General features: G+C 52.5%; 1 protein-coding gene across 1 annotated transcript in view; it reads right to left on the bottom strand.

The window, feature by feature from the left end:
* The window catches only part of VWA3B (von Willebrand factor A domain containing 3B), a gene marked incomplete at both ends in the record, with an annotated part of 112,703 nt that extends 97,869 nt beyond the window's left edge, over window positions 1-14,834 (bottom strand). Inside the window, 8 exons of the mRNA XM_080711458.1 lie at window positions 1,054-1,216; window positions 2,910-3,160; window positions 5,306-5,400; window positions 9,818-9,971; window positions 10,642-10,691; window positions 12,266-12,334; window positions 12,531-12,660; window positions 14,514-14,834. Coding sequence (XP_080567584.1) covers window positions 1,054-1,216; window positions 2,910-3,160; window positions 5,306-5,400; window positions 9,818-9,971; window positions 10,642-10,691; window positions 12,266-12,334; window positions 12,531-12,660; window positions 14,514-14,834 — 1,233 coding nt within the window. The remainder of the gene's footprint in view (window positions 1-1,053; window positions 1,217-2,909; window positions 3,161-5,305; window positions 5,401-9,817; window positions 9,972-10,641; window positions 10,692-12,265; window positions 12,335-12,530; window positions 12,661-14,513) is intronic.
* Between the last annotated feature and the right edge of the window lie 5,921 nt (window positions 14,835-20,755).

Raw genomic sequence — 20,755 nt, 5'->3', positions numbered from 1 at the left:
CGGGGCGGGGACTGGGGCCGGCGAGAGCTGGGGAAGCCGGTGTGGGAGCCGGCCCGGCTACTTCTGCAGCTCCCCCCTGCAGGCGGACAGAAGCGCCTGCCCACCCGCTGCACCTCTTCTCTAGGGCCTTTAGACACCTGCTCCCCAGCTCTCAAAAGTACCATAGGAGATGGATGCTGAGGGAAGTGGTCAGTGTCATTCCACCAGCCACCTGGGATGGGAGAGGAGGAGGAGGAAGGAAAGAGAGGAAGAAGAGAGGGGTTAGGGGGAGGAGGAGGGGGGAGGAGGAGGGAGGGGAGGAGGGGGAGAGGGAGGAGGGAGGGGAGGAGGGGGAGAGGGAGGAGGGAGGGGAGGGGAAGGGGAGGTGGGGAGAGGGAGGAGGGAGAGGAGGAGGGGAGAGGGAGGAGGGAAGGGAGGAGGAGGGGGGGAGGAAGGAGGGAAGGGAGGAGGAGGGGAAGGAAGAGGGAGGGGAGGAGGGGGAGAGGGAGGAGGGAGGGGAGGGGAAGGGGAGGTGGGGAGAGGGAAGAGGAAGGGGAGGAGGGGGAGAGGGAGGAGGAGGAAGACAGGGAGGAGGGGAGGCGGAGGAAGCATATTTCAGATCCATCTAGAGGAAGAGAACCGGGCTGGGCCTCAGAACAAGGGCGCTGGGGAAGCCTCCTTCCTCGCCCGCCCTTGGGTCTCCCAACCTCTCCCTCCTCCCCACAAGAGGAGGAGGGCACGAGGACTTCACGTGTGGAGACGCAGCGGGAAGGCCCCGCTCTGTACTTTCTGTGGGCGCCAGGGGCAGGAGGGTCTGCCCTGTGGCCGGGTCCCCACACAGGAGGAGCCCGCAGGTCAGGGCCTTGTCTGGCTTGGCCTGACTACTATGACCAACGCTGCTGTTTTGATCCCTGGAGTCTATTTCTCGAGTGGTCCCAAATTGAGGGGTGAAAGGGTGGGTGATGCAGGGGCTCCCCGGTGTCCACGGCGGGGTCTCTGGGGAGCTGTCAGCTGGGAGGCGGTGTGCAGATGCGGACGGTGCAGCTGGCGTGGAGCCGCCGTGGGCACACTCACCGTTTCGTCTTTCCCAGCTTCCAGCAGAGCGGCCGGGCGGTCCGCCTCGGTGCTCCACACCAGCTCGAGACTGAGTCTCTCTACCCAGCTGACGGCTGCCGCTACGGACTGCTCGCTCACAGGAGTGGCACAGTCCCGCCACTTGACGGGCTCTTGGGAGGCCCTGGAAGGAAAAGCGTGTGTGTGTGTGGTGGGGGTCAAGGCCATTGCAGGGTGTCAGACACGGATCCCCCCACCCAGCACCAGGAGCAGCGAGAAGGGACGCCCGGCCCCTGGCCCTGAAAATCACCAGGAAACGCCAGAGCGAGTCAAGACGGCCCTGTCTGGCGACGTTATGAGCTTTCTGAATTCGCCACATAACTCCAAAGCGCCCGATCGCCCACATGCCACATGCCCAGGAGAAGCGTTCACGTGAGGCCACAGGGCTGAGACCCGCCAACACTAGCGAGCGCTTTAATGTCTTAACCAACGCCCGGGTAAGCTGTTTCCACCAGCGGGCGCATCTGTGTGACCTGTCCTCTACTAATAAGAACTTCATACGTGGAACTATAATTTTGCGAGCAGGCCGCAGGTTTATTGCCCTACAATCCGACTGCCAGTTGTTTTCATTGTCCTGAACGATTCCCTTCGGGTACCTGTTGGCGTCAAAAATGGCACTGCTCTGAGTCCCCTGGAGCACTGGTTTTTAAATCCTGAGAACATATGGTTAGGCTGTTCAGTTTGAGCGTGCAAATAACTAATCAAAACCCACAGCCTCAAAGGGGGCGGTGGGAGTTTACCTGGGCTAACAAATGCAAAAGTGTCGCCCCCCTGACCCCCTGCCCCCTTGTGGGAGCAGAGCGGGCTCACACTGGTGTCTCCCGAGTGGCCTCCCCAGGTTAAAAGGAAAATGGCTGAGCGGCACACACCGGATAGTAGCTGTTCCAAGAAAGCCGAAACCAGCAAGAATCCCTCCAACAGTACACCTGTGCCAGAGACAGGGTCTACAGTAGGCCTGCACTGGGCAGCGTCCCCAGAGGTCCTTTCTTTGGCAGAAAGTATATTTATTTATTTATTTATTTATTTATTTATTTATTTATTATTTATTGCTGAATTGGGGATGGAACCCAGGGGCATAATACCTCTAAGCTACACCCCCTGCCCTATTTTTTAGTCTTTATTATTTATTTATTTATTTATTTATTTATTTATTTATTTATTTTGATGGTCCTGAGGATGGAACCCGGGGGCATTTGACCTCCGAGCTACACCCCCTGCCCTATTTTTTACTCTTTATTTTGAAACAGGGTCTCACTAAGTTACAGAGGGGCTTACAAAGTAGCTGAGGCTGTTGGCAAACAGCCATCCTCCTGTCTCAGCCTCCAGAATGCTGGGATTACACGCATGCGCCACCACACCCAGCTTATATCCTTCTTTTAATGTAAAAATCAAGAGACCCTGATCAAAGCAGGTCCAGTTCCCTAATATTTATTCATTGTGTGCTTTCTGCTGAAGTCATAATTCTAAAAAGTTTTAAAGAGCAGGGCGTGGGGGCACACACTTGTAATCCCCGCGCTTGGGAGGCTGAGACAGGAGGATTGCGCAGGTTCGAAGCCAGCCTCAGCTACTTAGTGAGGCTCTCAGCAACTTAGTGAGACCCTGTTTCCAAATAAAATAGAAAATAGGTCTGGGAGTATAGCCCGGAGGTAGAAAAGCCCCTGGGTTCCATCCCCAGTACTACAAAAAAAAAAAATTCAAATTTTTAAAAAATAACAAGTTTTAAGATAATGCTTCCTCTTCAGCGGGGAGCTGCCTACGGTGGCTTCGCTGCTTAGCTCCTCTGAAGTCTGCTGACAAACTGCTCCCCCAGGACTCACCATATGATATTAAACGCGGCGACACGAGCCACCTGCTCCTGGAGGACCATGGTCAGAGCGTCCTGGCACAGATCGCGCTCCCCCTCCAGGATGTCGCCGAAGTCCAGCACGATGGTGATACACTGCTCCAAGATGACACCGAAAACCTGCCGGCTTCCGCTGGTGAGCCAGTCCATCCGCCTCCCGCAGCGCCGCACCGCGTGCCTCAGCCGCTCCTCCAACTGCACCAGCCGCTGGGCCGTGGCTGTGAGCTGAGGGGACGGGGAGCGGGGCGCAAACTAAGAAGACCGCACCACGACCCTCCTCGGAACCACAGGGCCGCTCAGAAGCCAAGCAGAAACCCCGCTACCCTTCAGACCCCCAGAATCCAGGAGGAAGGGGCCCGGCCTTCCCGAAAAACCCTGGGATAGCTCCCCGCAGAAGAGACTGCTGCGACCCATCCCAAGTGCAGTCCTTCCAAACAAACTGGTAAACAACAACAACAAAGCCAGGCATGGCAGTACTCGGAGGCTAAGTCGGGAGGATCACATGTTTGAGGTCAGCCTCAGCAACTTAGTGAGACCCTGTTTCAAAATAATAAATAAAATAGGGCTAGGGGTGTAGCTCAGAGATAAGGGTCCCTGGGTGGTTCAAACCCCAGTCACACACACACACACACACACACACACACACACACACACACACACAGTTTCTAGATGGTGTTTTATCTTTACAGGTTATCTTTATCAGAAAAGTCCACGGGGCACTTCACCTCCTCCACACACACACACCTAGGGGTACTTTTTTTTTTCTTTCTTTTTTGTGGTACCGGGGGTAGAACCCAGGGGCTTTCTATCTCCAGGCTACACTCCCAGACCTATTTTACACTTTATTTGGAAACAGGGTCTCACTAAGTAGCTGAGGCTGGCTTTGAACCTGTGCGATCCTCCTGTCTCAGCCTCCCAAGCGCGGGGATTACAAGCGTGAGCCACCACGCCCGGCCACCCAGGGGTCCTTTTAAGAAGTTTGGTAGAAGAGAAAGGCCAGCAAAGGCAGATGGGGACGTAACGAGGTCTCATTGTAAAGTGTTGCTAAGTATGGCGAGCTGAGTGGCTCTGCAGACACCCCCAGGGCAGCACACCGTCCAGGCTTCCTGTGAGCAGCGCGGCCAGCCCAGGTCCTCACGCTTGGCCCTGATCCTCGGTCCTCAGGCCGCGCTCCTCCGCACCCGGGTCCCTGGCCACTCATAGCTGCCGCCAGCACCCTCCCGCCCCCCCACCCCAGGGCCGACAGAGACCTGCAGGCAATTATATGCACAAGCAAACCACCCTTCACATAGACCAGGCACAGTTATGCAACGTCTTTCAGGGTGTCAGAAGGTAGGAAACAGAAAGCGTAAGAGCAAATCGTGGCAAATCAAATTCTTAAAAATCTGGGACTTAAAAAACAAATTAGAGCCAGGCGTGGTGGGCACGCTTATAATCCCATCGTTCTGGAGGCTGAGACAGGAGGATCAAGGTTCACAGGCAGCCTCAGCTACTTAGTGAGGCCCTCTGTAACTCAGACCCTGTTTCAAAAAGAATAAAAACTAAGCTGGGCGTGGTGGCGCACGCTTGTAATCCCCGCGCTTGGGAACCGGAGACAGGAGGATCGCGCAGGTTCAAAGCCAGCTGTGCTGGCTTAAGAGACCCTGTTTCCAAATAAAAATATTAAAAAATAGGTGTCTGGGAGTATAGCCCGGAGGTAGAAAGGCTTCCAGGAACCCCAGTACCACCAAAAAAAAAAAAAAGAATAAAAACTAGGGCTGAGGTGTAGCTCTGAGGTAGAATGCCCCTGGGTTCCATCCCCAGACCCACACACAATAAAGACTCGTCTACAGGAGGGTGTGCACACAGTACCATTTCACATAGGGGACTTTGGCGTCGGGGGTTGGTGTCTCTGTCGTCTAAGGGACTGGAGAGTGTCTGCTGGGGGCCCTGGATCTGCGCCCCCTCCTGAGGATGCCAGCAGACGGCCCCATTAGGAAGCAGTGGCCCTGGGGCACACCACTTGGAGCTCCTGGGTGCGAGAGCGTGGCCGCGGTGGGCCGGGAGCCTCCCGCGAGGCTGGGGAGTGGTGCTGCCATGGCTCTCCTCCATCCTCTCTTCATACCCCTCCTGCCAGACGACCGCAGCTTCTGCTTGGCTGCCAGCCAATCTCGGAGCCCACGGGTGTATTGCAAGTGCCGACGTGCCGATGTTTTCCTGCCTGCGCTAACCTCCCACAGCCTGGCACCTCCTCCCCAGGCCCGCGGCCACGACTCTTCACCACCCACTGCCACCGCTGCCCAAAGGAAACCTGCAGCCGCGGGCCTCCTCGCCTCCCTCGGAGCTCAGCCCGGTGCCCACACGCTGCCCGTCCCAGGGGTTCTGGCTTACATTGTACACTCGGCCTTCTTCTGCCCTGTAGAACTGGGGGAACAGGCCGTCAGCGTATCGAGATGCCACCAGCCTCCCCAGCGAAGTCACATAATCTGCATTTTTAGAAAGAAAATCAAAACAGTGCACTGTTACAGCTTGTGCGTGTGTGCGTGTGCGTGTGTGTGTGTGTGTGTGTGTGCGTGTGTGTTGCTGCCGATTGAACCCACAGGCATTTACCTTCAAGCTACACCTCTGGCCCGACTTTATTTCTTATTTGGAAACAGGGTCTCCCTGGGTTGATGAGCGTCTCACTACTTGCTGAGGCTGCCCTCAAACCTGCGATCCTCCTTTCCCAGGCTTCCAAGCACTGGGGTTACAGGTGTGCACCACCACACTCGGGAAGCTTCTTCTTTTATTGTTATCACTACTATTATTGTTATTGATACCGAAGGTCAAACCCAGGGACTTTCTACCTCTGAGCTATACACCCCAGCCCTTTTTATTGTTTATTTGGAAACAGGGTCTCACTAAATTGCTGAGGTCGGCCTCGAACCTACCATCCTCTTGTCTCAGCCTCCCAAGTACTTCTTTAATCTGTTGTCTTATTTATTTATGTTGTTGTTTTCAAACCCGGAGGAATCTCTTTGAGTGCTTTATTCAGCCTGCCCCTCCTTTCTCTTTTTCCGACCCTCCGATGATTTAACAGTCTGTCTTTCTTCTCCTAGTCCAACCCTGTGAGCATCTACGTACTTTTCAGTCTGGCTTATCATTTTGCTTAGTTTTTGGTCATTTCTGTTGTTCTGTCTTCGACTTTCCTCCTTTGTGTTTTCATTTTGCTTGAGTCCATCCTTTAGCTCTAAAACAAACCTCTAAAGAATTAAGACCACTGAAACCAAAAACAGTATGTCTATCCAGAACAGAAATAAACTACAAGTTAATACTATAAGGAAATATCCAAACACTTGGAAACTAAACAACACACTTGAAAGAAACCCATGAGAAACGAGGAATTCTCAATGAAGATTAAAAAATAATCCAAACTGAATGGAAACGGTGATACAACACAGAAAACTGTGTGTGACGAGCCCGATGCAGGCCGGAGGGGGTTTGGAGCATCCAGTGCTGACACAGAAAGAAGGTAACCTTGAACCAATGGTGTGAGTCCCCCGCTGAAGAAACTGGAAAAGAGCGAAAGAAGGAAGCAAAAGAAAATAAACAGTAAATATCAAGGTCAAACTCAGTGCAACTGGAAACAAAAACAACAGAGAAAGTCAATTAAGTGAGAAATTGCTATTTAAAAACGACAAGCTGGGCGCGGTGGCGCACACTCGTAATCCCAGTACGTGGGAGGCGGAGACAGGAGGATCACAGGTTCTCCGCCAGCTCAGCTACTTAGTGAGACCTTCCACAATTTAATAAAACCCTGCTTCAAAAATAAAGACTAAAAATAGGGCTGGGGAGTAGCTTGAAGGTAGGATGCCTCTGAGCTCAATCCCCAGCACAAAAAAAAAAAAAGATCAGTAAAACTGACTAACCTTTAGCCAGACTGAAAATAAGAGCGAAGTCATAAATTACTAACATCAGAAATAAGGCAGAAAAGGTCACTAAAGACCCCACAGACATAAGAAGGGAATATTACAAATGTCTCCACACACGTAAATTGCACACAAATGAACAAAAGTGAATGGAGGACCCATTAGTGGCCCCATCCACGCGCAGCCCACTGACTTCACGCCAAGAGGGAACAGCCACTCAAAGGCGAGGAGACAGGCTCTTACATAGAAATGTTGGAGCAACGGGACATCCATCGTTCAAAAATGAACTTTATACGAAAACTAACTCGGAGTAGGTCAAAGGCTAATGTAAAACTATAGAACTTTCAGGGGGAAACAGGAGAGGGTGGCACAGCGCGATCGTGGTGAAGAGCATTCTGCACTTCATCATGGTGCTGTCACAGGGTCGACATACTTGATAAAAGTGTAACACACACTCGTTTTGTGTCTGCTTTCCAGTTTGGATATCATACTACAACTTTTTCTTTTTTTGTGGTACTGGGAATGGAACCCTTCTACCTCAGGGCTACACACCCAGACCTATTTTATATTTTTTTAAATTTGGAAACAGGGTCTCTTAAGCCAGCTCGACTGGCTTTGAACCTGCGCGATCCTCCTGTCTCTGCCTCCCAAGCGCGGGGATGACAAGCGTGCGCCACCACGCCCGGCCATACTCTAACTTTTTAAGATTGGAGAAACCCAGGGCCTTGTACATACTAGACATGCCCTGTATCACTGCGCTACATCTCTAGACCATGCTTTTCAGTTTCTTAAAAACAAAACAAAACAGCCGGGCTTGGAGACGCACGCTTGTAATCCCAGCATTCGGGAGGCTAAGACAGGAGGGCCGAGGGCTGCGGCCAGCCTCAGCTACTTAATGTGGCCCTCCACAACTCAGTGAGACCCTGTTTCAAAGTAAAGAATAAAAAAATAGGTCTGGGGGCGTAGCTCGGAGGTAGAATGCCCCTGGTTTCCATCCCCAGTACTGCAAAAAACAAAAACAAACAAAAAGCCTACAGTAGCCTTCCCTCTCAGTGTATGAGACAAAGCTCATGAAAAAACACAACTTTCCCAAACTGGTCTGATAAGATGGAAAGTCTAACCCATTCCATATTTATTAAAGAAACTGATATGTCTATAGCCCAACTCTTTCCATTAACAAAACTCCAGGCCCAGGTAAGTTTTCACAGTGAGTTCTGACAAGCTTTAAGAGAGACCGTAATACCAGTCACGCTCCAGCACGAGCAGGGCGCGGAGGAGGGGGAGCACTTCCAAATCGCGGAGGAGGGGGAGCACTTCCAAATCGTCGCCTGAATCACACGCGGTTCCCGTGCTGAACCCCGACGCGGACACTGCCGGGAAATCGCGGACAACACGGCAAGAAGGCAGAAAAAAATCTACCGCAGAACAGACGGCTGCTACTTGGCTATTTTAATGACTGCATTGTAATTGCTTGAGATGAGATAAGCCCTTCAGTAGAGAGATAAGCCTTCCTAAGCCCTGACTCTGGCATACCTACAGTCAGAGGTATCTAAAGAGCGCGGGGAGGCCAAGTGAAAGAGCCAGGCTGTGTTGTCCAGGTGCGAGCCGCCGTGCGCCTAGACCGTCCTTCTTACCACAATGGAACGACGATGCCAAAGGGAGGACAAAGAATTTGATTAAAAAGAGAGAATGAAGGAAAAAGAAGGCAGGTGTGGTGGCACGCTCCTGTAACCCCAGTGCTCGGGAGGCTGAGACAGGAGAAGCAGAGATTCAAGGACAGCCTCAGCAAGTGGTGAGACTCCTCAACCCAGTGAGGTCCTGCTGCAAAATAAAAATAAAATAGGGCTGGGGTAGCTCAGTAGAATGCCCCTGGGTTCCATCCCCAGCACCACAGAATGAGGAGGAGGAGAACATGGTGGCACACGCCTGTAATCCCAGTACTTGGGAGGCTGTGACAAAATGACTGCAGGTTCAAGACCAGCTTCAGCAGCTTAGTGAGACCCTGTTTCAAAGTTTAAAAAAAAAAAAAAAGTTAAAGGGCTGTGGGTGCAGTTCAGAGGTAGAATGCCCCTGGGTTCGATCCCCAGTACAAGGAAGGAAGGAAGGAAGGAAGGAAGGAAGGGTATTTATTACTGGCTGCTTAATAAGTACATATTTGATTAATTAAACAAATAATTTAGAATCACTGAGTAAAACCCTAGTGGCGGAGACCACCCTGCACAAAGGGGTGCGCCCAGATGGGGCGTCAACGACGCATTGGACAGGTGGACCCCGCGCAGCGGTTTTCTCGCACACTGTAAGACAGTTGGTAGCCCCAGCACCGCAAGTCAATACATCAGCACCCCAGACCCCACACCCTCACAGATTCTGTGCCTTCTATGGGGAGAGCACCGCTGGGACCTAGGGCCACTGTTCCAACCACCGCAGGAAGAGAAAGATGGTCCCGCCGGCAAGAGAGTGGCCCAGCCCCCCAGTCACCATGGGCCAGCGTCTTAATGAATGAGCGGGCATGTCGGCCAAGCCAAAGGGGGTCCCGCGGACCCACGGGATAAGTGAGATGGCGGCCGGTCAGTCACTTTCCATTGCACCTTTTGGTTTTTGTTTTGCGGGTCTGGGGATGGAACCCAGGGGCATTCTACTTCCAAGCCACACCCTCAGCCCTACTTTCTATTCCTTATTTTGAAACAGGGTCTCACTGAGTTGCAGAGGGCCTCACTAAGTAGCTGAGGCTGTCCGTGCACCGCAATCCTCCTGTCTCAGCCTCCCAGGTGCTGGGATGACAAGCGTGCGCCACCACGCCAGCTTCGAATCCGTTTTTAATAAGGAACGCATGTGCGCGCTCCTTATCTTGAGCTCTTCTGTGTGAACCACTCCAGGGGGCCGTGAAGGAGCGTGTTCCCGGGTGGAGGGCCCGCGGCTCCCTGGAGAGCCTGGGGCTGGCCCGGCCTCCTCGAAGGCGGAGGCCGCCAGCTGGCCGGCCGTGCGGGCTCTGTACCTTCGCAGTGCGGGAAGCCGATCTGGGACCAGATCTGCCGCAAGGTCAGCCTGTTGCTCTTGAGCCCGTGCCGTTGAAGCCACTGCTCAGATGAGACGAGGCTCTGCTCTGCCAGGGCCGACTTGGTGCCACTCGGTCCCTCCTGCCTCTGCGGCTGCTTAGAGGGGGCGGCTGGCGAAGCCCATTTCTCCATCTCTGATCCAGGACCTCAGCCGCGGGCACCTGCGGGAAGAGCAAGCTTTGAACTCAGACTGCCTGGAAACCTGGAAATCATCCGACAGCCTGTGAAATGGAAGTCCGTTCGCCAATCACAATTAGACAGACAGACAGACAGACAGATGTAGATTTGTTGCCAAAAAACATATCTACACACATTGCTAAGAGGTATTCATAAAATTCAATACCCATATGTATACATATATACGCACAGCAAAACATATAAAAAGACATGGGCCGAGTGGTTTGCAGAGTTTTCTCTATGTGGTACAAGTATCTGTGATTTTCGCCTTTTTTATATTGCCTAAATTTTTATATTAGTTGAATTTTTTCTTTTATTTTTTGGGGAATTGAACCTAGGGTCGTTCTACCTCTGAGTGACACCCTTGGCCCCTTTTTAATTTTATTTTGAAACAGAGTCTTGCTGGGCTGCTGAGGCTGAAGCTTCGACTCTCCTGCTTTGGCCTCCCAAGTATGAGATTACATGACATCCAGCTGATTTGAATATTTCTAAAATCAGAATCGCTTTTATAATTAATTTTATAATTAGAAAAATTCAGAGCTCTTCCAATTTGGAAAATCTTCTCCCAAAAAAGGCCACTAAGTACCTGTAAATCATAACCACACCGGCATTTTGAATCCAACAAGGACACAGATGCTGAAAGGCAGAGAGGGGGCACATCTGGCCACAGACGCTGCTGCTGACTGGGAGCCGGGGGCAGTGGAGCCAGACCATGCTCAGCCCTCCCGAGTCCATGTGCGCACCATCCAGATGTTTTATTATCTGGCAGCGTGGGAATCAAAGCCATTTTTCCCCCCTGTGGTACTAGAAGTGGAATCCAGGGACATTCTACCTCCGAGCTATACCCCCAGCCCTATTTTTTATTCTTTATTTTGAAACAGGGTCTCACTGAATTGCAAAGAGCCTCGCTAAGTAGCTGAGGCTGACCTCGAACTGCAATCCTCCTGTCTCAGCCTCCCAAGTACTGGGACTACAAGCATGTGCCACCATGCCCATCTTCAAAGCCATCTCTCTCTCTCCCTCCTCTCTCTCTCTCTCTCTCTCTCTCTCTCTCTCTCTCTCTCTCTCTCTTTCAGGTCTGGGGATGGAACCCAGGGACATTCGACCTCTGAGCTATACCCACTGCCCTATTTTTTATTCTTTATCTCAAAACAGAGCCTCACTAAGTAGCTGAGGCTGTCCACGAACCAAGATCCTCCTGTCTCAGCCTCCCAAGTACTGGGATTACAAGCATGTGCCACCGCACCCAGCCAAAGCCATTTCTTAACCACTGGTTAGCTCTAGAACCAACTCCACCAGTCTGCTCCTATGGCACATGCGGAGGGCTGCGCTCTGGTAGGGAGCCCGTTCCCCACTGAAGACAGAGAGCATGGCCTTTATTTAGTCAGAGCTCAGGCTCAGCACGCTCCCTGACTTGTCTCTCTGGACCTTTTAGAAAGACTGATTTTTTTTTTTTTTCTGGGCTCGTGGCACAGACCTGTAATGCCCGTACTTGGGAGGCTAAGACAGGAGGATCACAGGAGGCAGGCCGGCCTCAGCAACCAAGTGAGATCCTCGGCAACTTAGCAAGACCCTGTTTCAAAATAATAATTAAAAAAAGGAGTAGGGTATGGCTGGTAAGTAGAAAGCCTCTGGGGTTCAGTGTCCATCAGTACCTAAAATAAAAATAAAAATAAAGAGTGATTTTTTCATTTCAAGGTTAACATTTTGTTGTCCATCTATGTTGATTTCCGAAGGTATGCACATTCACACTATTGGTAAAGATCTTGATTCTCGAGGTTCAAATCGATTAGTCTGTCGCAAGGTTACTTAGAGCATCGTAGAGTAAAAAAGTTTAGAGTCAAAACTCAGGGCGAAGCTGGGCTTGGCGGTGCATGCTTGCCCCAACCCCTTCTGCTGGTCAATAGGACATTATTATTCATGAATTTTTGTAAGTGCGAACGTCTTTAAAACTTTAATTTTCAAAAAGCATGGCTGGCTCTGTTGGGTCTGAGGGCCTGTGTGATTCATTCTGACTCAGACCTCGACTCTGGGGTTTTATAGCCTGAGAATACCTGTATTTCCAGAAATGAAAGGCGCCGGGAAATGGAACTTAGCCAGAGAAGGCGAGGCCGAGAAGGAGAGGGGGCCTCTCCCAGCAGAAGGGATCTGAAGGGCAATGGCAGCCTGCCCGGCACAGACTTAACCAAGTCCTACAAAGCCCTCCGCACCGCACGCCCTCGCAGCCGCCGCTGAGAGCTCCCGGCTGGCCTCCGGCGGTTCTCCAGTGGAATCCTGCCCTGCGGGACCGGATCGAAAGCGGCTGCCTCTCCAGTTCCCCTGGCCTCCTGGCAGCCTCTCCCTGAGAAAGGTTTTTTTCTTTTTTTTTTAATACTAGAAGTTGACCCCAGGGGCGTGCTACATCCCCAGCCCTTTTTATTTTTTTATTTTGAGGCAGGGTCTTGCTGACTGGCTGAGGGGTCTCACTAAGCTGACGTTGGCCCTCAAACCCATCTTCCTCCGGTCTCAGCCTCTCGAGCACTGAGATCTCAGGCCGGCACCACCGCTCTTTTCCTTGACCCTCCATCGCTCTGGCCTGGGCCACTTCCGGTTTGTCCCACTTGGACTAAAGGATACTTCGTGGCTCTCAGGACCAACAGTCTGAAGGCTCTCAGCAGGCGTCTTCCACACCGAGCACTCTGTATGTAAGTGTGAGATGGATCTGACCCGCGCTCAGAGCGACCGAGAATCCAGACTGCTGTCAACAAGGCAAAGGTGCGCAGACCAGGAAGCAGCTATCTTATATGGGGATCGACTTCAGGGGCGCTCTATCCCCGAGCTATGCCTCATTTACTTACTTACTTCTGCTTGCAATTGAACCCAGAAGCATTCTACCTCCGAGCAACACCTCCAGCCCAGTTTTATACCTTACTTGGAGACAGGGTCTCGCTAACTGGCAGAGGGCCTCGCTGTTTTCAACGCTGGCTTTGAACCTGCGATAGCCTCCTGTCTCAGCCTCCCAAGTACTGGGATTACAGGCAAGTGCCACCTCGCTTGACTAAAGTATTTATATTTTTATATTATCATTCAGGGTTTGCTTATCTGAGGCCATTACAATCAAAGGGCAGAAGCACTCGGAAGTCAGAAACGACAACACGTCCCAGCTGATCACCACTGGAAGTTTAAATGCTATTCCGAGAGCCGTAGACTCTGGGGCAAGAGGAAGGGATCTCCTCGTAGGAGGAGGGGTGGACGAGCGGCAGTGGCCTGAGAGTGGAGCTGAAGTCTCAAAGGGCTGCGCCTCAGGAGAGCATGGAGAGAGTGCACTGGTGAAAACCCAGAGCCACCACGGAGGCAGGGCCCCGCCCGGCCAGCCCTGGGCAGCGAGAGACATGGCTGCTCTGGGGTGCGGGCTCGAGGAAGCCCCTGGCCCTGGGAGAGGATGTCTACGTGGTCAGAGATGGAGGGGCAGCGCAAGACTTAGAGTCCGTTCACTCGACTCACACATGTGGTGAGTTTGTGATCAGCGCCCGGACTCCCTACACCCTTGGAAGTTTCTAAAACAGAAGTGTGGGCTGGGTGGATCGCCGGAGTGACTTCTGTGGGTTTTGGACCAGATTGCTCGTGGAAGAAAGCAAGCTGATATGACCCTGACGTGCTCTGCTGTGGCTCTTAATGGCCCCACGTTTCAGCCCTTACATAGCAAGGCTAGGCGCAACCAGTGGCCCCAACTGGTGGGAGACGGGTGGGCTGCCCCGCTGTTGAGTAAGTAGGGCCAAGGAAAGCAAAGCCGAGGCCAGGCAGGGTGGCGAACGCCTGGAACCCCAGGACCTGGGAGGCTAAGAGGAGGGTCACAGGTTGGAGGCCGGCCTCAGCAACTTAGGGAGACCCTCGGCCACTGGATGAGACGGTTTCAGAATAAAAATAAGAAGGTCTAGGGCTGTCGCTCAGAGGTAGAACGCCCCTGAGTTTAATCTCCAGTACGGAAAAGGAAGAGAAGAAAAGAAATAAATCTGAGAATCCCTGGAATGCTGTAGGGGGGATCACGGCTGAGAAGATGCCACGGGAGGGGGGGGGGCGCTCCTAAGGAGATGAAGGGGAAACTACCAAGTGGGAACTACCTTGACCCCTGAGTTTTATGCCCATAAAAAGGCCTGAAAGGCCTGCGCTGTGGGTGTGAGCCCCCGACAGGAGGTCGTGGTGAGCGTTGGCGCCGCGGACCGCTCTGGGCTCTGACCCCTGTTTCTCATCATTTATCAGAAACAGGCTTCTCCTGGCCCTGGAACTGCTGCTCCCAAGCCAGGTGAGGCTGCTCGGCCGAAAGCCCTCTACAGCAGGGCCGAGTCTGGGCCGGCCGGCGGGCTTTCCCCGCACCCTCTGCGTCTGCAAAGGAGGGACGCGGCGTCCAGCTCGGACCCTGCGGCCAGGCCCCCACCCCGTGCAGGGGCGGGGCGCTCGGCACGCGGGGTCCACACTTACCGGGCAGCGGGCGCCAGGCTCGGCAGGGGCAGGGGCCGGCTCCTGCTCGGCGGCGCCCACCCACCCTCGGGGCCCGCGCGACCCCAGGGGCGGCGAGGTCAGCATCCGCGAGCCGGAGCCCTCCGCGCCCGCCCGGCTCCGGTCTCTGCCGACGACGGCGTCGCCGCGGTTGCTAGGACACCGCCAATCACGGCGCGGCTCGCGAGCCGGCCCCGCCCACGGAGCGGGCCGGGTGCGAACGCGAGTGGGGGGCCGGCGGGGGCCGACGGCAGGGGATGGACAGGTGGAGGCCGTCTGGGCCAGCTCCCCCACCCGCGTCATGTTGTCTAAGTTACCCTCGAGCCGTGAAGAGGAGCCTCTGCTGTGCGGCCAAGGGAGAGACGCCCGGCACGCTCCGGGCCATGCTTACAGGTGTCCGCGACACTCCGGGAGCTCGGGAGCCTGCGTCACAGGACACAGCTGTGCGGTGGGTGCTCCGTCGTCTCCTCCAGCCCGCTTTATTTATTTATTTATTTATTTATTTATTTATTTATTTATTGGTGGCACTGGGGTTCCTGGAAGCCCTTCTACCTCCAGCTACACTCCCAGGCCTATTTTTATATTTTTATTTGGAAACAGGGTCTCTTAAACCAGTGCGGCTGGCTTCGAACCCGCGCGATCCTCCTGTCTCCACCTCCCAAGCGCGGGGATGACAAGTGTGCGCCACCACGCCCAACTACTTAGTCTTTAAAAAGAATGAGATTAGCCGGGCATGGTGGGTACACTTGTAATCCCAGCATTCAGGAGGCGAAAACAGGAGGATCTCGGTTCCCAGCCATCCTCAGCTACTTAGTGAGGCCCTCTGCAACTTAGTGAGACCCTGTTTTAAAATAAAGAATAGAAAATCGTGCTTGGGGTATAGCTCGGAGATAGAATGCCCCTGGGTTCCATCCCCAGTACCGCAAAAAAAAAAAAAAAAAAAAAAGAGAAAGAAAGAAAGAAAGAAAGAAAGAAAGAGTGGGGTTTATTATTCTCTCATTCTTTTAACGGCTTTATAATGTAAAATGTACTGAAAGGCTGTCTGGTCACAGGTCATTGTGTAATGTCATTAGATTATATACCTTTGGCCTGCAAATGGCACCTGCCGTCCTCATCACCAAAACACAAACAGGAACCAAAAAACAAAAACAAAACCCTCAGCCAGGTGTGGTGACACATGCTGTAATCCCAGGACTTGGGAGGCTGAGGCAGGAGGATCGAGGTTTGTGGGCAGCCTCAGAGACTTAGCGAGGCCCTGTTTCAAAATAAAGAATAAAAAAATAGGGCTGGGGATATAGCTCGGAGGTAGAATGCCTCTGGGTTCTACCCCCAGTGCCACCAAAAAAAAACCCTTGGCAACTAGCAATTCTGTCCAGAGGGGCGTGGCAGACCAGCCATGCCCACAGCTGCCAACGCCACAACAGCCCTGTGCTCCACACCCGTCAGGCCTCTCTCCCCGTGTCTCCAGGGTGAGACCAAGCCCACCGAGCCACACAGTCCAGCGGGGGGCTCGGCTGCCGGGCACTCCCACCCTCCTCCGCCCGCGCCTGCTCCTCCAGGGACACGTGCCACACACCTGCGCGCTCAGAAGGCGACGGTCTCCGCCTCGCGTGTTCCTGTTCTTGTGAGGGTGTTAAACATCACTTCAACTGTAGAAGAAACAAGTGAGCAAACGCGTCAGGTCATCTGGAAGGACCGTGCGGCTGGCTCCGCCGGCGGCCGGCTGCTTCACACCGTCTTCGGCTGCCCAGCGACCTGGAATTGGCGCTCCCGCCGGGCAGCCGGAATGTGCCATTGTACTGAACTTTAACAGCCTGTTTTAAGTGACATTTTGACGGATAACCTGCAGCCTGCTGTCGGCCTCAGTAACTGCCCTAGATCATAAAACCACCATCCTTAAGTAATGTGTCCACCCTCCTGAGCTCACCATTCACTGTGCGGGTGTGTGTCTGCCTTCTGGCCCCTCTCCCTATTCCAGTCTCCCAGGAGAGACCACGCCGGCCCTGTCTTTACCCAGGCCACCCTCTGGTGAGCACGGCCCCTCCATCCCTCAGGGAAACCGCCCAGCGATGGCTGTCCACCTGCCCAGCTCAGAGCAGGACAAGTCAGTCCCACATGCAGAGCCGCGAGCTCTGCCCGGGGCCCTCCATGCGCTCTTCACGCCGGGGACTTCGCAGGTCAAGGGGTTTGGATTTTTCTTTATCCAAGTCTCTCCCTGACACCGCTCAGGGGTAAGACCATGATTAGAATCTTGGCAAGGGAGGGAAGAAAAGGAAATGAGGAAAGCCCACGACCGACACCGGAACCAGAAGGAAGGAGGCGTCCGTGCAAGGCAGCTGGGTAGGTGGCCGCGCAAGCGTTGCAGGTAGGCAGGGGGGGCTCCCCAGCCCAGGGGGAGGGCAGCCGGGGCGCCGGGCAGCAGCCCTGTCCAGCCTCCACTGGCACTTTCTGAGGAGGGGTTTGGCCAGCAGCAGCCTTGGGAGAGGGGTCAGAGCTTGAACAGACATTTGTGTATAGACGCTGTTCCTTGACATATGAGGGTGTTACATTCCCAGCAGACCCATGGTCACCAGTTGAAACTGTTGTAAGTTCAAAACTTGCCAAATGGGTTGCCTTGAAGCACTCCCCCTCCCCTCACTGGGATGGGTGTGGAGACCCTACAGCCCAGAGCAGCTTTAAAGCTGCTGGCTTAGAGGAGGCAGCACCTTCAGGTCTCTGGCCAAGGGTTCCGGGTCTCTAGATCACGGTGTGAGGTGTGTGGACAGGCATGGTTCTCCAGTGTGTTTGAGTTGTCAGTACTTCTGGGCTTGCTTGTTAGAGCAGCAGCTTTATGTGTGACCTGAAACCCACGGCTGATCCTCTGTGCTCACTGAGGCTCAGACTTCACCATGCAGAATTTCTGCTAAACGCCATGAGTAAGCACAGTAAGTCTGTGACGCAGCCGCCCTCCGGAAACATCTGGATTGGGGCTTCTCACATTTGAGGGGGGGACTGAGGATTGAACCTAGGGGCATTCTACCTGTAAGCTATATCCCATACTTTATTATTATTATTTTTAATTGAAACAGGGTGTCACTAAGTTGCTGAGGCTGGCCTCAAACCTGTAATCACCCTGTCTCAGCCTCCTAAGTATTGGGATTACAGGCCCGTGCTCAGCGTCGCACATCTTAGTACACAAAGCTTTCCCAGGATGTATGGCAGGACCTGCAAATACAGAGGAAAGAAAAGAGACGAAGATGCTTCCTCTCTCTGCCGCCAACGTGACAAATTCCCACAGGAGACCTTGGGTCAATGGCGCCCCCCAACTCACGTCTCTCTGCACCCACGTCCTGTGAGGCGCTAGCTCCCGGGCTGTGACTTCTAGGCTGAAACCCACTCAATCCATAGCCTGTAAACTCTCAGTGCGCTCTCCTCCGAGGCTCTGGGCCCAGAACAAGGGTTCCTACGGTCATCTCCTCAGGCAGTTCCACCCTAGAGATTCACGCTTAGTTCCATGGTGGTGTTTTGATAAATGATATTTGATAACGTTCACAGTTGGACCTTTCAACCCTCAGGCAGTGGGCAGGGCGCGTGTGGCTTATGGCCATGAGGATGAGACACATCAGGTGCCCAGAGCGCAGTCAGCTTGACCAAGGAATGCACAGCGACCTTCAGGGAATGTCATTTTCCTTTCAGAAGGTCATTTTAACTATAGCAAATGTTTAAACGAAACACTTGCTATAGTCAAAAACCAACAGTGTGTTCTTCCTGTGATGCGGGATTTTTTTTTTTTTTTTGTGGTACCGGGCTACACTCCCAGACCTATTTTTTTAAATATTTTTGTTTGGAAACAGAGTCTCTTAAGCCAGCGTGGCTGGCTTCAAACCTGCGCGATCCTCCTGTCTCCGCCTCCCAGGTGCGGGGATTACAAGCGTGCGCCACCACGCCCGGCCTCTTTTTTTTTTTTTTTTTTTTGATGGTACTGGGGTCCCTTCTACTTCCGGGCTACACTCCCAGACCTATTTCATACTTTTTTATTTTTGGAAACAGGTTTCTTAAACCAGCACATCTGGCTTCGAACCTGCGCGATCCTCCTGTCTCTGCCTCCCAAACATGGGGATTACAAGCGTGCGCCACCACACCTGGCTGAATTTTTTGTTTGGGTACTGGGGAATGGGGGCTACCTCCAGGCCACACCCCAGCCCTTCTTATGTTTCTCATTTGACACATACACAGCCTGTGTGTGTGTGTTTATGACTCAACAACTGACTTTAATTTTCAAGATGAGATAGTTTAATGTATCCGATTTATATGTTAACTTATAATGGTGACTGCCCTAAAAATAACAGTTAATCAACTTCAATTCTAGTACTTTCTTCCCCCTCCAGCACATACAAAAGAATGTGACCTTAGTGAATTCTGCCTTATTATAAATTGTGCCTTATTACATTAAAAATTGTTTTGCTGGAATCTAGTTCTGTATTTTGGAAAAGTGACAGTACATGTTATCCTTAACTAACAAGCATGTATTAAAAAAAAATCTAGAATTCTTATAATGTATTTGTCTGTTACTTGCTTTACCATTGATTAGCCGCTTATTGAATTTATCCAATACATAAGTTGATTAATTAAGTCCGATTAGCATTTGTTTATGGATTCAAGAGATAAAAGTTGAATTAGGCCAGGCTCTATCTAGTTCCTTCTGATTCCACAATTTTTAAATTTTTTTAAGTACTGGGGATTGAAGTCAGAGGCATTATACCTCTAAGCTATGCCTCCGGGCCTTTTTATTTTATACTGTGAAACAGGGTCTGGCTAAGTTGCTGAGGCTGTCCTCCAACCTGCGACCTCCTGTCTCGGCCTCCCAGGTCCTGGGGTGACAGGTGTGAGCTGCCGTGCCTGTGGCACTGACCATCTTAACAAACGTGTGGCCGTGTGCTGTCATGAGAAGTGGCGAGACCGTCCTGCTCACTGACACCTTGCACACTTAGTCCCACAGCCTATATTTAAGAAGCCGAGCTTGGAGACAGGCTGTCTGCATCCACGTGCTGGAGCTACGAGCTGTGTGACCTTGTGGAAGCTGCCTGGTCTTATGCCTCAGTTTACTTATTATTATTATTATTCTGCGGTACTGGGGATAGAACCCAGGGCACTCTACCTCTGAGCTACACCCCAGCCCTATTTTTTATTCTTTATTTTGAAACAGGCTCTCACTGAGCGGCAAAGGCATCACTAAGTAGCTGAGGCTGTTCTCGAACTGCGATCCTCCTGTCTCAGCCTCCCAGATGCTGGGATGACAAGTGTGCACCACCACACTGGCTTAAGCGTTAAATTTAAAGCACTCAGAACATGGCCTGGCAGTCAATAAATTCTAGCTATTATTTTTAAGTGTTGATTCCAAGTAAACATAGCAGTTTTCATGGTTGGAGGAGTCAAGATGCCTCAAAGCTCAATTCCTCGTGAAAGTTGCTAGCTTGAGAGCCAGAATTCTGCATTCTCTCCCCAAATAAGGAACACCAAACTCAAGGACATCCCAGTATAGATGTCTCTGACCTAGGGTGCTTCTCCTTCCTTCCTTCCTTCTTTCCTTCCTTCCTTCCCTCTCCCCTCCCTCCCTCCTCCCGGTTCTGGGGCTGGAACCCAAGGGTGTTCTGCCTTGAGGCTACATCCACAGCCCTTTGTATTTATTTATTTTTGGAAACAGTCTCACTAGGCTGCTGAGGGTTTTGTTAAATTGCCAAGGTTAGCCGGGTGTGGTGGCACACGCTTGTAATCCCCGCACTTGGGAGGCTGAGACAGGAGGATGGCACAGGTTCAAAGGCAGCCTCTACTTAGTGAGGCTCTCAGCAACTTAGTGAGACCCTGTTTCCAAATAAAGTATAAAATAGGTCTGGGAGTATAGCCCAGAGGTAGAAAAGCCCCTGGGTTCCACCCCCAGCACTACACACACACACACACACACACACACACACACACACACACACATCGCAGAGGTTGTCCTGAAACCTGCTACCCTCTTGTCTCAGCCTCCCAAGCTGGGGTTCTTGGTGTGCACTGCCACACCCGGCTGAGTTTCCAGCTTCAGGATAGCATGAAAGTAATAGGCACTCAGTCAAAAGTAGGCTTCAAGTTCTGAACTTGGGTTTTCCCCAGGGCTAGCACTTGGGGGTGGCAGACTCAGGCAACCCGGGCCAGCCCCGCCGTCCACAGGGGAGTCAGGGGCCACTGCAGTGTGCCTGTGGCTA

Source organism: Muscardinus avellanarius (assembly GCF_963383645.1).
Source record: "Muscardinus avellanarius genome assembly, chromosome: 15".
NCBI lineage: Eukaryota > Metazoa > Chordata > Mammalia > Rodentia > Gliridae > Muscardinus > Muscardinus avellanarius.
The sequence above is the reverse complement of the archived record's forward strand: the minus strand, read 5'-3'. Positions and strand labels throughout refer to the sequence as shown.